Genomic DNA, 18190 nt, shown 5'->3' on the forward strand with positions numbered 1-18190 from the left:
GTATTTATAACATTCTGAATATAACTACTGAAGAGCTCAGAAAGCTGTACGGCAATATGGAGGCAAAGTATATAAACTCTCATGTAATATGCTCTACATTCCAGAATTAAAGATAGAATTAGGAAGACTACTTATACCAGAAATACTATTTTTACCACGACCAAAATCTTTGCCTAATGGCTGCAACCCTCATAGCCACCAAATTCCTAAACAGTGGTTCTCGAAAGTGTGGAACCCACACCATTGGCATCACCTGCAAACTTGTTAGAGATGCAATTTTTCAATTTCTCTTTATGCTGACTAATCAGAAACTCTTGGGGTAGGGACCAGCAATTTTAAAAAGCCCTCTAGGTAGTTTGATGAATGCTCAAGTGTGAGAATTACTAACCTAGAACAAAAAGAACACCTAGCCATTGAACTACCCATAGCATGGGCCTAAGGATAACTGAGTTCAGTGGGGCCCATTTAAGGAATTGGATTTATAAATTAGGCAGTAACTGATACAATCCGAAAGGACTGAAGCAAATGGAAGTGGTAATTAGTACTTCTATAAATTTATAAACAATTAGTAAACAGGTGTGTGTGTGTGAGAGAGAGAGAGAAATACACAACAGAAACGATCAGTGCCAAAGGGCCACCAGGGCCCTTTTGTTTGAATCATGAAACAAAATGGTCCAGTAAGGTATTTATTGCACCTAAAGTGAGGGTGGGGGGGAGGTCTGAATTTATAACATTTTTTAGATATAAACCAGAGGATTTTTCAAAACACTATGTAACTTATTACTAACTTTAAACCCATATCAAGGGCTCCTTTGATTAAACAGGCAAAATAGAGGAGGAAATAAATACAGTTCATAGTTCATTTCTAAATATCTGGCTGGAAACATTTTTTCCTTAGATATCTACGGACTGACAGAGAGGGAAGTAAAAGAAGGAGAAATTAATTCAAAAAGTGAAAACCAACAAAAGATCTTATCCAGCATGGTGTGACATACATGTTAATATAATGCAGCCATTAAAATTCACATCATAAGTGAACATGGAAATATATTCAGGATATATTTATTGTTAAGTGAACAAGGTAGATTACAAAACAGTATATACAATTTCATTCTATTTGTTAAAAAGCAAGAAACTTCATAAATATCTGTCCATCCATCTTTCTATCCAACCAGGATAGAAGACAGAAAGATCTAGGAATGTTTTATTCTCCTTACTGCTAACCTTGATTTTTCTAGTAGTTCTTAAAATGAACATCTATTTTGTAATACAAAGAAAGATTATTTTTATAATAAAAAAACTTAAAGCACAGACTTCTGAGTTAAATAACTCAACTTCCAATATCCCAACTGAAGTAACCAAACTGAATACACACAGCATGCCCCATGCCCCATGATGCCTCCTTTGTCTACTGTGTTCACAGCAATGGCTGTGGTTTCTAGAATAGTGCCTCCTGCACAGCAGTCAATGGCTGTTAAATGGGAAAGTGCCATCCATCTGCCATAAACCATGAAGAATTACTGCCAGATGGACAGAGGATAGCTGGAAACAGGTCAGTAAGAGCCAATTCACAGCTTCCCTACCTAAGAAAGCAACTTTTTAGAAAATTTCATTTTGTTTGATGTCAGTATGCAGATACATAATTAATTTTTGTATACTGACTTTATATCCAGCAACTTTGCTAAATTCACCTATTAACTGTAGTAATTTATCCTTACTTTCTTTTGGATTTTCTAAGTATATATCACATTATTTGCGAATGAAGATAGCTTTATTATTTTTCCTTTCCAATTGTCTTTTCAGTACTTTCTTTTTCTTGTCTTATTACACTGGCTGTAACTTCCAACATGAGCTGAGTGAAACTGGTAATTAATCACCTTTGTCTCGTTCTATTTCTTGATAGTAGTTACACAGTGGCTCACTTTGTGATGAGTCTTTTTGTTTTATGCATTTTCATATGCATATTTCATAATTTAAAAGGTTAAAAAAAGAAAAAGAAAGTAGCAAGAGAAGTAAATAATGAAGAGCCTGGCAAAATTCTCTGGTTTGGAAGGGTAAATTAGTTTCCAATTGCTGTCAAAACAAATTACCACAAATTTAATTAAAATAACACTATTATCTTACAGTTTGGGAGGTCAGAAGTACTAAAATCAAGTTGTTGACAGGGCTGTGTTCTTTCTGGAGGCTCTATAGGAGAATCTGTTTCCTTGACTTTTCTAGTACCTAGAGGCCACCTGCATTCCTTGGCCCAAGGGCCCTTCCTCCATCTTCAAGGCCAACAGCATACTATTTCCAAATCTCTCTCCCTCTCTGTGACTTCTGGTTCCATCACCACATCTCCCTTTTCTGATCCTGACACTCCTGCCTCCTTATAAGGATGCTTGTGATTACATTAAACCCACCTGGATAAACTAGGATCATCATCTGCAAAGGTCCTTTTGTCTTTTAAGGTAACAATTTAACAGGTTTTAGGGACTAAGACACGGATCATCTTTTGTAGGGGGGCATTATTCTGTCTATCACAGGGTGTGAGGGTATGGGGAAAGATGCAGAATACCACTTACAAGACTTCTCACTGCTACAAATCAGTACCACTTACAACCAGCAGCTCAGAGAGGCCCAAGTAAATGTAAATGGAAGTGGCCAGAGGGTGGGATTTCTTCTTGACATGGTAGGCCACAGCTCCGGAAAGAAAAAGAAGTCAGACATTGCCATATCATTTCTAAGAAACAGAGACTGGATGTGGAATATTAGCTCTGGTATGTGAGCTCCATTAAATACAGGACAGAATATGTAGAAAATAAATTTATTGAGAATGCACACCACTTGGCCTCCTCCCCACACCCTTGATGGTGGTGACCTGGTAATACAAACTCATATCAACCAGTTTTAGACTTGAAAAGGAGATTCTAAATAACATTTGTAGACAAAAAAAGCACCCCATGAGAATCTACCTGGCCTGTTGTGAAGTGAATGTTAGACCTGAGTACACCTTTCCTTGTTCAAATAAATACAAATGGCCAGAATCAGACTGCAGAAATTCAAGCTGGGGCCTATAAAAAGAATCTGCAACATAAAAAAAAAGGGAACATAGCATGCAAAGAGACAGAGTAACAGAGAATATTTGGAGGCGGGGGTGTTAGATGAAGAAGGAGGTAGTATCTGCTTTAATCCTACAACTGAATTTTTAAAAATCATAGATTCTGTGAAGTATGCTTAAAAATGAATGATAAAGCAAAGACAGATAAAAGGGACCTGGAAAAAAAGCAGGCAAAATACAAAGGTTACAGAATAAGATAGGGAAATAATGTAAGGGAACAAATAATGCAATAGGAGACTTAAAAGCTGAATTAGAAGCAGTAGAGAGTAGAATCAGCACTGTAAAAATTTGAATCAATTCCAGAGAGGACAAACTTGAGAAGCCCTCCAGGAATGCAGAGGAAAAGCAAAAAGGGATTAAGATGATGACAGAAAGATATGTAGAGGACAAAGAACGGGGATCCAATATACATATTAGGAGGAAAGAAATTACTGAAGAAAAGAATAGAACAAACACAACAAGAGCAATCAAGGGCATAAGAGGTGAAAACTTTCCTGGTCCAAAGATAGAACTGCATCTGCTTATTTGAAAAGCTCATTATGAACCATGAAAAATTAAAGAACAGAGCCCCACATCTAAACAAATCCTCATACAATTTGAAATTCAAGATTTAAAAAGTTGCAAGTTACCCATGCTGGGTGTAAAAAAATTTTTTACTTACAAAGGAAGAAAAATCAGACTTTTCACTAATTTTTCCTAACCATTTAATGCAATGGAATACCAATTATTGTTTTAAAGGAGAAAAAAAGCTGACCCAAGCTAAGTTGTCATTTGTGTGCAAGGGCAAAATAAGAACACTTTCAAAACCCAAGTGTTCAAAAAGTAGTCATGAAGAATGTCCTTGATATATTGTTTAATAGAACAAACAAAGTAAGGAAGAGACTACATTATCATAGCATCATTTTGATCATGTATGTATATATGCTTATAAATATGTTTCAGTGGGCAAGAACAGGTCTTAAAAGATAAATATCAAATTGTTAACAGTGCTTATCCCTGAAGGGTGACTTCTGCCTATATGTTTTTGTGAACTGTTTGATTCTTTTGCATGAGTATGTGTATTACTACTGTATTTTTCAAAAATCATCTTAATTTTTTAAAAGCCTCCATGTTTATCATTGCTGAAAAAAATTCCACAATGTTGCAACTGAGTAACAAATAAATCAAGAACAGGAAAGCCACAGAATTAAAAGACTGATGGTGAGCACTGAAAACACAATATAAAATTAATTCTAAATAATTATTGGGGTGAAGGTATAGCTCAAGTGGTAGACATTCACAAGGTCCTGGGTTCAATCCCCAGGACCACCTCTAAAAACAAACAAACAAACAAACAAACCGAATTACCTTCCCCAAATAAATAAAAATTTAAAAATAAATAATTATTGTAAATTTAGAAACAAAATGCAACTGTGTGGAAAAGAAAATATATATGGTAAGCAGTCCTAATTTCCACATCTTCAATGTAAGGCAGTCAGTTTCTTTTTCATTCTTGATGTTGATATTTTGAGAATAGAGGATTATGCATGTTTTTCAAAAAATTAATCACCAGTAGCACTTAAAATTAGTATTTTCCAAACCACCAAACAACAAAGGCAACATTTCCCCTCGAACTATATATACATGTATGTGTGTATATATATATATGCATATATATGTGTGTGTGAATATACATATAAAGGATATTTTTAAAATATTAAAGAAGAATAAAACATACACTGTATGGTCTGAATTTTATGAAAGAAAGAGAATAAGTACAAGCATGGTGGGGAGAGACTGAAAGGATATATACTAAACCATTAACATTGGTTAATTTTAGGTGGTAGTTTGCAAGTGATTTTTATTTCCTTATACTTTTCTATATTTTCTATTTAAAATATTTTTGGGTAATTATGCATCCAACAAACATCACACCAAAAATACCATTTAACAAATAAGCAGACAAGCCAGTAGCTTCGGAAGTTGGACAATTTAAACCTCATCTTTAATCTCAACTATGTATTTTATTAATGACAAAGCTTCCTGAGATCCTACATCCAGATAGAAAGCAAAGATGACTGTAAGAATGAATGGGATGTGATTGCGAGACTTATAACATGAGCACAGAATATGACTTATAATTTATTCCCTAATCAAGCTGAAGAGTGAGTGGCCCTGGCAGCAGCTTGTTGGAAAGTTCTTCACTTAGTTCCTGGTCAGACAATATGGGGAGGAGGACAAAGATCACACAGATCAATCTTCCTGGGGATGCTAGAATGAGAATCACTTATATCTATTTATTGGTTATTTATCTATTGGTTCTCACTAAATAGCTAGAGCTTTAGAGCATAAGGAATGACAGGGCCTATCACTAAATAAATAAATCCTTGTTTGGTACCACCTATAACTTCACAGTCACATTCATGTATCTTTTATTTTTTTAATTGAAGTACAGTCAGTTTATAATGTGTCAATTTCTGGTATACAGCATCAAGTTTCAGTCACACATACATATTTGTTTTCATATTCTTTTTCATTATAGGTTACTATAAGGTATTGGATATAGTTCCCTGTGCTATACAGTCTAAATTTGTTTATCTAACATGCACATATCTTGAAGATGCTAGTTTTTTGATATTGACTAATGCATAACATGAACTCATCATCTTTCTCCTAAAACAGTTTCCTTTTTATCACTTCTCCTAACTGCCCGTAGGGTTATGGGGTTTCAGTGAGGAAATATGTGCCAAGGGCTTAGCACAGTGCCTGGAACATGATTAGTGACTGCAAAATCTTAACTTTACTATTATTAAGGGTTGATTACCTTTTCTATCACTTATGCACTATAATGTGTAGGAAGAGAGTTTTATTTGTTTACCTGTTTATTCTTTTAAAACTTGTTCTTAAGGAAAATTTCAGACATATACAAAAGTAGAACACTATAACAAACTCCATGTGCCCATTATTCAGATTTAATAATAATCAGTGTTCGGTCTCCCCTGCCACCTCCATTTACAAGCCTATGCTCCTCCTTCCCCAGATTATTGAAGCAAATCCTAGACATCAAATCATCAGAACATGACGTTCTGAAGTCATACAGATAAGGGTTCTAACCCTATACTTCCTCTCTTAGCTGCATGGGGAAGCTACTTAACCTCTGAATTTAGGTGCACAGCAGCTTACTCAAAGAATCTAAGATCATTTTCTCCTAGTTGGCTCTAATTTTCAGCATCTGTGATGTTTCTCTCTAAATGTAACCAGCTCTACTCTATTGCTTTTACTCTAATCTGTACTCTTTATCTTACTGTTGGATAATCCCAATAGCAACCTCTTTTCTCACCTCTTGCTCATCCAAACCTGGGTTTTCTACTATGCTGTGTTTCTTTTAGGCAGAATACTAATCCTGAAAGATGTTCAGTAAAGCAAAAAGATCAAGGGTGAAACAAGTTTGGGAAAGACTGCAAAGGCTACCCTCTTCACAATGTACACTATATTAAAAGCTCCAAGAAGTCTTGCAGTAATGGGTTCTGTCTAACATTGCTTTACCCTAACTTGTATGATTATGGAACTTTTTTTTTTCACCTAACAATGAAGAACCTATAAAACTAGAGTTCTGCAGAACATGCTTGGGAAATACAGTGACAGGTTAATGCCATATCCGTGCTCCTTAAGTAATGCCTTCATTGGGAAACTATCAACTCAACAGAATTTCAAGAGTTCCTCCTTAATCATAGTTCAAATCAACTTAGGCTGCTTCTCACATCTTTGTATATGCCACAAACTGTCTCCCAATCTAGAATAGTGTTCGCCTTGTATGTCTGGCTCTCTTACGTTGTTGTGCAGGTGCAATGTAGGTGTGCTCAGTGAGTACCTACTGAGTGACCACCCAGGCTACACCAACCACGTGAGTCATCTCAACCAGCAATGAAATTGTTCATGTTGCTGCTACTGACAAGTCCTTGAGATACTTTATATTTCTCAGAAATGAACACTAGAAGCTGGAGAAGATGTCTATCTTCTTCAGATATCTAAAAGGTCATGAGTTCCTAAAGATTCCCTCTGACACATCCATAATAATCTTCCAGACCAGCCATGGAGATGACCCATATGAGTTTATCATCATTCTTCACTCGTCTCTTGAGCCTCAGTTGCATCTTTTATAAAATGAAGGTACTAATACCTACTTGGCAGGCATATTGTGAGGACTTAATGAAATACTGGACAGAAGTACTTAGTCCAGGGGCTGAAACATGCTAGATACTCAAGAGATGTTATTTTTCCCTGTCATGGAGAATAAAGTAGAGTAAAAGGAAAAGGCAAGCATGTAACATATAGGGTAGTCCAGGAAGACCTCTCTAACAAGGTGGCATTTAGAAGGGAGGGAGAGTGCCACACAGCTATCTGGGGACAGGTTGTCCCAGGTTAAGAGGAAAGCAAGTACAAAGATGTTGAGTCATAACTGTGTGGCTTGTCTGAGGAACAGCAAGGCCACCAATGTGACTGGAGCATACTGGACATGAAGAAGGCAGAAAGAGCTGGTCAGAGAGTGAACAGAGAAGTAACATGATCTGACTGATGTTTTAAAAATATCATTCCAGTTACTGTGCTGAAAACAACTGGAAAATTGGAAGAGTGAGAAACTGGAGAAACCAGTCAGAAGGTATTTCCTTGAATCCAACGAGGGTGCAGTGGCAAGAGAGTTGTATCTGTGTATATTTTGAAAGTAAAGAAGACTTGGGTTGGTGACGGATTAGATATGGAGGTGTGAGAAGATGATGGGAGCCAAGAATAACCCCAAGAATTCTGACACAAGCAACCACAAAGTCAAAGCTGCCATTTAGAAAGATGGGAAGACTGAAGACAGACCAGGTTTGTGGGAGAGGAATTCAGGAGTTTGGATCTGGAAATGTTGCGCTGGACAAACCTATTTCACAGTCCTTGAAGTAGAGACCTACCTTAGTCTCAACGAGCTACAACTGCCCCAGCTGGGTATCAAAGGCTGAGGGCATGGGACGCTGGCTCTGTGCTCTTCTCTGGCCAGATCACATACTTATCATACACTGTTTTACATCATATACTGTACCCTATACTAGCACTAAAGCTGGGTGAGCTGATGAGAAGACAGGACTCAGGAAGTCTGAAGCTGGCTAGGATTCCTTCCTTGTACTGCACTGAAAGACAGCTAACTCAGTAGCCAACTCCCCAAAGCACTCTCCAGAGTTAAGACCACCTTGTGATCACAGAAGGACACTGCATACTAGGATTGCCTGGCCTAAGCCATGGTTGTCCAGTCTCTCTTCCAACTCTTCTAACCGAACATCTTCCACAAAGTGTAAACTTTGTTAACTGTCCTCAGCCTCACACATTACAACTCCCCATTATCACCCTTCCTGAGACTACAAGAGCAAGGTTTTATTCCAACTTTTCATTAGAAAAACATAAACTGAGTATTCCTCTTGAGAGAGAGCAGTTCTCATACTCCCAAGATCCCTTAGCCATTAAATGCCTCCAAAGAGTATAAGTTTTTATATGCCAATGTCTAGAACCTTTATCTACTTACAGAAATTTAACCAAAGGGAACATATACAAATATTCTGCCACAAGGAATCACTATGTTTACAGTAGTGCAAACATTTGGGACAGTCCATTGGTTCAATAAAGCAGACTGGTTAAAGAAATCCTGCTGTAGAAAGAATACTAAGTGATCATCAAAATGGTTCCATATAGGAAGACATTAAAAGATATTAAGTGAAACAGCAGATTACAAATAGCATGTGTAGTATGACCTTCAGTTGTGTTAAAAAAAAAAAAGTGTGTGTATCTACTAGAAGTTTAATATGATTTATATAATTAGCAAAAATAATAGTTGTATTACCACTGAGTAGAGGGGACAGTGGATAAAGTTTTCTTCTTTTTACTTGTCTACAGTAAATATATATTGTTTTATCATTAAGAGTGAGTTTAAAAATTTTTATATTCAATATAAAATCTCATGTTTGCAATTTATGTTTCAAATTTAGTTTTTACTATCTGATGTGTATATATGTATATATATATTTTTTTTCTTTTTAACTATCTGATTTTTTTTTAACATCTACCTACATCCCTATATATACTTCATCTAGGTCAAAAAACTTCCTTCTGAGAAGCCACTTATGGACTCTCCCTCCAATGCCTCTCCCCCAGGGGATGTGACACTAACAACTCTGCAGAGAGGTCAGTCGCCACGTTCCCCTGCTCAGCACAGGAGACCCTGCTTCCAGGGCCTGTGGGCGCGACTTCCCCAGCCTAGCAACCACTACACAGGAATGTGACACAGAACGGACTGCCCTATTCTCCACACCTGGCCAGAGCCCCAACTGTTAAGCAGAGACTAAGAGTTTCACAGTCCCCACCAGGGTAACAGGCAGTGGGCTTTGTTTTCTATAAACAGACAGATGAGAAAAAAGTTCAGGTTAAAACACAGTCCTCAGAGGAAGAAAAATAGAAACCAGGCAGCGGGGAATGCTTCATATTCCTAAAAGCTTTTTTGTAAGTTAACACATGGTGTCTGCTTCTCTCTAGTCACCTATTTATCACTCTCCTCCTTAGAGAAGGGAAAAAGCCCTGGCTGTTTTCCTAGTGCAGAGTTCTGTGGCTGGGGGGAAGGAGGAAAGGGGGGAGGAAGGAGGGTGCTTTAAGCATGATGCAAACCATTTGGAGCTGAGTGAGAGCACTGCCAACACAAGCTGCACTATTTAAACAAGTGAGGAAATGATCGTATATACAACATGCCAGCAAGCGCACACACACACCAAAGGAAGTCGAGAGGGCTTTTTTTTTCAGGACACAGAGCTGGATGTCAGCGGCTAAAAGGTCGATATTTTCCCTTAACACCCTTCTCAATGACTTAATCATGTTCCGTTTGCACAGAAAACTTCCCAAGAATAAAAAAGTCTGGAGAATTAAGAGGAGGGGTGAATGGGGAGGGATGTTTGGCCTGGGGCTGACCTTATCCGAGGTTTTCTCCACGTAGCAGGGGTCCTGAGGGGCAGCCAGCAAGGGGACAAAGCCTGAGAGAAGCCGATCCTCTTCCAGGATAAGGAGGGTGAGGTCATCGTCCGGGTCCTTGTACAGTGGCACCTCAGACTGATTCACCGCAGTCAGTATGTTACAGAAATCAGCCAGCATCGACCACACATCCACAGCAACCCTGTGAGAAATAAGATAAGAAAAGAAGAGCAGCTCTAAAGAGGGACCAGTTAAAGTATTCCAAGCACTTGTGGGCAGGGAGGTACTTGTGGCAAATGTCATCTACCTCTGGTGTCTGTCAGGAAATCTAATCCAAAAAGCTAGAATACAAAATTGCACCCATGGCAGAAAACTGATGGGTGTGTGTCCATCTATGCAAAGTTGAATTGATTAGGGGGAGTTTTTAATCCCAACCAGAGAGAAAAAGAATTTAGAGAATCAATTGCCTAATGCAGGTCCTGTCACCTTTCCAGACAGTGTGCCTGAGACACTTACTCAAACACTCAAGACAACTAGTGCTTGAGGCAGCTCCCAGAATTCCCCAACTCCTGTCCAGCCAAGTATATGCCACACAGACAGCAACCCAGTGCCAATCTCCCCTCCTCCCACACAGCCAGAGGGGCCAGTCACACCACAAAGGGTCATGTGATTACCACCCCCCATCCGCCCCCGTCCCTGACAATGCTTTAGAAATCACTTCATATATATAAGTAGGGAAACAATCAAACACACACCCAACAAAAACCTCATTCCTGGCCTGCCAAGATCCTCCCAGGAAAGTAAAGCTTCCTATGTGTTTCAGCAGACAAACCAGTATCAGTGCTGTCTTGACAATCCCACTCTTTCTCCTCTCCCTCATTTGTGGATGGTTAGACACAGGGTGACCAACTATTCTGGTTTGCCTGAGACTGTCCCAGTTTTAGCACTGAGAGTCCTATGTCACCAGAAACCCCAGTCCTGGGCAAACTGGGGATGGCTGATTATCCCTAACTGCATGTCACCAGGTCCTGGCTGAACCTGAGAAGGAATCTTGAAAATGCAAAGTCTGGCTCTCCCCAGTTCAAACTCCAGGGCAGAATTAGAAAAAGAAGATTGATTTCTTTGTCACCATCATTTGTCAAAAATCTACTGTGGTTCAGATCCCTGCTTTGGTGGGTGCTAAGGATCCCCAGAGCTTTCTTTTTGCCTGCACAAAACACAGCTCAAATAGCCAAACTGTGGTCAGATCCAGGGCCTACCAAGTCTACAGGCCCTGGACTATACAACACGTGGCTTTCTTTTCCAGAAGACCACCTAACCAGGGAGTCTGGAACAGGCAGTGCCCTATGGATGCCTTACTGCAAAAGGAGCGAGTTATATAGAAAAAGCTTTATGGTTAGGCTCGAGTGGTGGAATGGCAAGAACCAAGAAGCAAAGAAAGCTGTAAGAACAAGCTACATCCTGGAATCTTCCCAGAGGAGTTACTGTGCATGAGCCAATCTGCTAGGGAGGGGCCTCAGACCTAAGCAGTTTGTTTCTCATGGAGACTGGGAGCCTTTGGGAGATGGCAGAACAGAAGGCATTCTAGGGACATGCCACTGAAGGTGATGCTAGGGGAGAAAGTGGAGTAGAGGTGTGGGTAATCCCCGAATGGCTCCAGGTGGAAGGAACCTGCACTGGTTTATTTACTGTAATCACTGCACTAGGAAAAGGCAATGAAATGAAACATCTTGTTTTCAAGAGTGTCCTGGGAACCAGGCGGAACACAGCTCCATTAATCACACAACGGCACATAATCAACACACGTGTACTGCACAAGTAACTTGCCTCATAGGCTTTGCGGAGAGAAAAGAACATGTTTGGGAAGAATCACCGGAGGGACAAGAGTTTTCTAAAGCCTCTCTCTGCACAGACACCAACAACCAGACTCATTCACAAAGCTTCATCATTTGGCTCGGCCGAGTTTGGCTGTCAGAAATGTTTAAATATGGAAAAAAATAAACAGTTGCAACACGTTTCTGTGCAGAGATCTGCCTGAGCCCCTTTGTGATGTAATGGGAAACACAGTATTCAGGCTACCAGCTGTAGAATAAACAGAACTTTGAGGGTTAAAAGGAACTGAACTTTCCACGACCCCATCTGCAGAGAAGAAAATAATAAGAGGAATGATGCACTGCCCCACAGCTCTGATAGTTTATCCTCCGGTCCCGGCTGCAGAGACAAGCACCGGATGTGATAGGGCTGCTCAGGGCCGCCTCCGAGGTTAGCGCTGCCCATGGGAGACGCACAGGGAGGCTCTTCCAGCTCCCCGCTTCCTCCCCCAGTGCCCTGCTGGCCACTTGAGCCCACTGCCTGAGTCTGATCCCACAGCGCTGGTGAGCTCTGGCCAACAGGCACTGCTCGGCTGCAGAGCAGCAATTTGGAAAATAAACAGGAAAGACGACAGTGAGAAGGAAGAAGGTGAAAAGTCTCCCAGCTGAATTCTTGGCTTGGGGGCCTTGGTTGGTGCTGTACAGGTCAAGGCTGCCTTAGGACGTAGCCGCGGGTGTGGGGTGTGGGCAGCAGCATCTCCAGCCAGGGAGAGGCGGCAGAAAATTACCCACGGCTGCCACAGTGGGAGGCCCCACATCCCTCTCTTATCCTCCCACCCCTACCATCTTGGATCCAAGACGAAGAAATATGTAGTACCATGTGGTTCTCATTACCATGCTCCCCTGTCCCCTAAGGCTCAGATAAACCAAGGCTGACTCCTCCCAGAGACTGCTGACCACCACTAGGGACCCCTGCCCACATTTGCCTTTTGCCCATTACCACCCACCTTGGCCAAAACCTGAAGACTCACTACAAAAATGAAGTGAGTGAGAGCTCCTATCCTAGTACTGATTTGTCAGATAGCACCTGATGCTAGAAGACACAGAATGTGTCCCCAGTTCCCAATTCAGAAATTCAAGCTAGACTGAGCAGAACCAGGGGAATACACAAAATGCTTCAATGAAAGATCATTTCTGCCTGAGCCCTTCAGACTGGTCTTGTGTGTGAACTCGGATTCTGAATGGCTGCTTTCTTCTGGTATCTCGGTAGGACTGTACCAGATCACTCCACATCTCCTCCTCGGTTACCTCCTCTCTCACTGAGCACCACAGACACACGCGAACACAACTGACTAGACACCGATGGGTTATACGGGGACTCTCCACAGAAGGCGGGGAGGAGAGGGGTGTCAGGAAACTAATACTAAAAGGAAAAAGTACTTTGAAAAACTAGGTGAGATGTCTGAACTTAAAAGTTGAGGTATTTGCAAAAGGATGAGGTAATTCCTGGAACTTGGGCAAGATCACCTCGGCTACCCTAATCAGGCCTCTAGGCTGAGAGGTCAGTTCTGTGGGTGAACACAGGGCTTCCTGTCTGAGCAGAAGGGGAAAAGTTAGCTTTTTCTGCGCTAGTTCCTTATCCCAGCTAGGAGTGCCTTCCAACCTTCACCCTCCTGCAGCCCTTGGATTCTAAGGATTCAAGGCTGGCCTGAGCCAAGGAGCCCAAAGTCAAATCCTGGTGTCTAGGAGGAACTTTAAACAGTTCCAAATCTTCTAGAAATGCTTGGGAAATGACTCCCCAAAAGTTTTCAGACAATCTCAAGCCACCTTTGGTTCTAAATGGACCCCTCTAGCACTACAGGCTCAGCCAAGGCCCTCTGGCTTGTTCTGGTCCCAACTCATATTTTGGGGACATTCCCAGGGCCCAAAAGATCCCACTAAAGTTAGGGTGCATTCTTCACCAAGCAGCCACAAGGCAGCCAGAGAATATGAAACTGCATCCAGTGAGTCTGTTTATGGCTCTCAGAATGGTGGCAAGGGAGCCTTTCAAGCAGCTGTGATGTGACTGACTAGTGAGCAGGGATCAGCAGTTGCAGGGTGACCCAGTGGCCCAACCCCACACAACACACCACACACCAGGAAAGCAGACCTCTGGCTGGAGTCTGAACACCAGATTCTAGCTTGGGACAAACCAGCAGTGGCTAGTTAGAGGCATGCACTCAGGACCAAGGCTCACTCACTTCCCCACAGACATGCATTCACGTACTCCACCAGGAAAGGAAAAAAATAAGAGTTAATTTACTTTTTATTGCCTCAGAATTCCAAGGTTTAATGTAGCTGTCAGTTTGAGTGCAGTGCAGCTGCTGGCCGATACAATGCAGCCCAGGCCAGCCCAGGTGACTGGGGAAACACATTTCACAGAAATGAACCAACACACACTCTTGGCTGGTTGTTGGGGGGGGGGGATATTGACTTGGGGAATCAGATTAACCCTTCAGGCTGGGGTTAGTTCTGCAAACAGCATTAGAAAAGCAGCTTCAGTCCAAGGAACTGAGAAGCCCTGGTCTCAGGTGGACCAATGAGTTTCTGTGTTTCCACAATTTTGGAGTTTTCTCATATGAGATGTTACTCAACTACAACGTGCTTGGAAAGATTAAGGTGTGAGACACATGATGCAAGTTATACCATAACAATCTATCTCCTTCCTAGAACTCAGAAAAGAAAGGCAGATCCGCCAGCTTTACAGGGAAGAGGTCAGGTATAAACTTCTCTGCAAACTCCATCAGGGGCGGGACCGAGGGAGGGAGACAGTTTGGAGACTGGAGTACTAAGGCCCGACCAGGGCTCAGGCCATCCTTCAGTCTAAGGAGGACTGAGTCCTCACACCCCTTCATATTTTTACTGGGGAACAGGCTGACTGGTGATTAATATCAAGTACAATGACCCCATGTTACAAGCCTGCAGGGGCCTGTGGAGGTGGCCATTTCCTGTGTAATACCAGCTTGTTTAAACACTAACATTCAAACTCCACAGCTGCAGAACAAACCCGGAAAGAGTTGAGTGAGAAGAAGCCCTGCATTGTGTTTTGGAGCTATGGAAGATCAGAGAAGTGGTACAGATGGGAAACAAGTTGGGTCTTTTGGTTCCTGGGGTGAGGAGCTCTGGAAATACAGCTAAGAGGGCACAGAAACTTGGCCAAGGAAACCGAAAAAGAGAAAGTCCATGGACTACAGACACAGAGGGTAAGACAAAAGGCCATAGCAAAAGAAATGCTCTTAAGATATATCATATCCTTTTTTTAACTTGTTTGCCTATGGATCAGCATATTATAGCTCACAACTCTCCACAGGGGGTTTGATGGCCAATATAAAACCACTATAGCCCTGGAAGACTTCCCACCTAACTGTCGAGGAGTGCAGGTGAGCAGCTGATTGCAGAAATGAACTTGAATCCGACAAGTCTGATAGAGTCAGAGGAATAGTACCTGAGCTTGAAATAGCTTAGGAAGCCCCTTAGAAAGCCAAGATGTCATGCCAACTCTGTTTTCAGGGGCTGAGGATCCGGTTCTAGTATCAGGACAAGGCAGCTCAAAAGGATGGGGGCGGGGGAGACCCATGTGGCTCTGAGACTGAGAAACTACAGTGTATTTTCCAGATGCCACCATAATATAAACAGGAGACAAAGTTATTAGGGAGTTACGACAAAAGCAGCAAGGCACCATCCTCCGAGAATAATAGCTGTTTATTAGGTGACCACTAAAACCTGTAAGACTTAGTTAAAGAAGATCCTTTCTACCTTTCTAATTTACACAAAGAAGTCCACTTGGGCCCTTGGGAGAGTGCCCAACTTAAACTAATTCTGTCCAATAGGGCAAAGCCAATCTGAAGCTCAGTCACCCTGCACTACTCCAAGAACATAAACTTCATGTTCTAAGCAGTGCAGCTGCAGCCCTATGGCAACAGGTCACGGTAACCTCATTCCAGGGCTTCTCAAGTACCTCTACTGTGCCTCCCTCAACCTCTCTCTAGGCCAGCGCCTTATTTGACTTCAGTTCTCCCAAGCTACACTCAGATGTATAGCCTCTGTCGCGTCACTATGGTGTGTTAAACCCATCAGCACTGTGTGTTTGGGAAAGAGCAGCCCCCAGGGGACCTCGACATCTCCACGGCATGAGTGTAGCCCTCGGCGGCCTCCCTGGTGCGGATTCTCACGGTTCCTGCCTCTCTAAATTTTCAGCTGTAACCACTCCAACACGTCTTCTTAGTTTAGCACACACTGGACCCAAATAACCTCAGCCCAGAGCTGGAAAGTACTCTCCCTGGGGTCAGCGGCTGTACCCTGCTGGGGTCAGACTGGAGCCTTAAGCCAACACCCCTTCCTCTCACAAGAAGTCCTGGGGGAGGAGCAGGGAGGGGACAGAGGCTCCTGCCGTGGGAGAGATCACGTGTGCCCCACACTCAGCACTTGGAGGAAGAGGAACCCCCTGGTGCCAGGCTATAGTGCTGACGCCCTAACCCGGAGCCAGGGAGACTGGGTGGGGAGCCAGGGTAGCAAAGGGGCTTCCCACAGTCACCACCACTTCCTTCAGGGAAGTGCTGATGGACTATTACTTAGTGACCTCCTAAAATGCCCTTCTGGGAAGACGTATTAAGCGTCCTTGAAGGGGTGCCGATTAGACTTGGGATTAGTTCTTATTTCAGAACTGCCCTATGAGGGTGAGTAAACGAGTTATTTTTTAACTCAAGAATTTCTATCTCGTCTACAGGGTCAACACATGTAGGCTCGCTGCGGAAATGAGCTTGTCGCATACTCCCTGCACACCCTCGCGTCACCCCGTGTGACAGCACCTCAGAGGGCTCCCTGCAAGACTTTTCCAGCATGCTCTGTAGACTATACAAGACAAGCCACGGAAAAGCAGCAAGTCCAGGAATTTGAGTTTTTTTTTTTTAACAGTACTCCAATCCAACAGTGTGATAAATGCATCCGAGCTACAATTAGGAAGATATATAGCATCAGAATGCGAAGGTCTGGGCAGCCTGGTGAAACGCGGGCTCTCCAGAGCCCCAGCTATGTTTCCCATTATGTAACCCTGGTCATGGGCAGACAGCCAGACTCCAAATGAAAAAGAGACTCTGGCTTGGCACTGGTTCTATTTTCCTATCCTCATTCGGGGTCAGCGCAGTGTCATACAGCTGCAGAGAAAGCTCTGGGGATTAAACCTGGGAAACCCTCCAAGACCAGGACCTGGGTTCAAGTACCAGCTGAAAGCAATAAACCAACTGCCACAGCTGGGCTAGGTTTGGATGTTCTCAAAGTCCCCTGACTCTTTCACTTACTGAGAACTAGAGATCAAGATGAGGGAAGATTTGGCTTCAGCAGAGACTATGAAATGGGGTAGGTTGTCCTGCTGCCCTGGCCCTGCCAAAGGTCCTGGGATGCAAGGGGTCCACACTTAGGCTCGTGGAAGCCTGCTGCTCTGCTCCTCTCTACCACCTGACATTCACCACTTGCCTCATGCTGACTTAGTAAAGTGGGGAATAGCTGCCCCTCCCTTCTAACAAGAGGCCTGGCACAGAAACTGTGCTCCCCACTCCTCCCCCCACCCCTACAAGTAGATGGCCCCTCCAAACACTGTGGTCTGTTCTAAACAGACCAAAGCACTCTACACTGTCTTTTACAGTGGCTCAAGGCAACTTTCCACACCCTGCAACAATCCTCTGTACCAAAATCTCCTGGGATATAAAGCCATCCAATTATAACTCCTAACAGATATAAACTGGAAGTCGACGTACTCACGTGCTGACTTCAGCACACACACCTACTAAGTGCCACTTTGTGGGAAGGCACAAATGGCCCTGAAATCCTGCCCTTATCACTCTGCGGTGTCAATGATGTTCTGTCATCATCAAAGTGCTCCATGTGTGCCTAAGTGGCTATTGCCTAGAAAAAGCAAATCTGACCAGAAAGGAGAGATATATGGGCAAAGAGGAGAGAACCCAGGAGATTAATGATGCGCTTTGGAACTCCCCTGGGAAAGCAGAGGATGCTTTGAAATGACTCTCTAACTGTACAAGGAAAGACGGTTACACAGGGAAAGATGTGGAGGGAATGAAAGGAGCAAGATTAAAGAAGGGTCCGAATGTGCCAAGGAGACCACCTGGGAGTGGGGATTTCTGGGGGAGAAGCAGGCTGAAATGTAAGTTATCTGGTCACCTTAACTTACGATCAATGAGAAATCTGTCCTTGCAGAGAACAAATGCAGGCAAAGACCAATGGAATCAAGCAAAGGAAAGGCGTTAAGTGGAAGCTA

At 42.6% G+C, this 18190-nt stretch overlaps 1 protein-coding gene across 7 annotated transcripts in view; it reads right to left on the reverse strand.

Annotated features, from left to right (window-relative positions):
• The window catches only part of SMG6 (SMG6 nonsense mediated mRNA decay factor), a 191306-nt gene that overhangs the window by 82094 nt on the left and 91022 nt on the right, over positions 1 to 18190 (reverse strand). For all 7 annotated transcript variants that reach the window (XM_045518983.2, XM_010958186.3, XM_045518982.2 and 4 more), the window contains one exon: positions 10070 to 10271. In XM_045518983.2, the coding sequence (XP_045374939.1) occupies positions 10070 to 10271 (202 nt within the window). The remainder of the gene's footprint in view (positions 1 to 10069; positions 10272 to 18190) is intronic.

The sequence above is a fragment of the Camelus bactrianus genome, chromosome 16 (assembly GCF_048773025.1).
Source record: "Camelus bactrianus isolate YW-2024 breed Bactrian camel chromosome 16, ASM4877302v1, whole genome shotgun sequence".
Lineage (NCBI taxonomy): Eukaryota > Metazoa > Chordata > Mammalia > Artiodactyla > Camelidae > Camelus > Camelus bactrianus.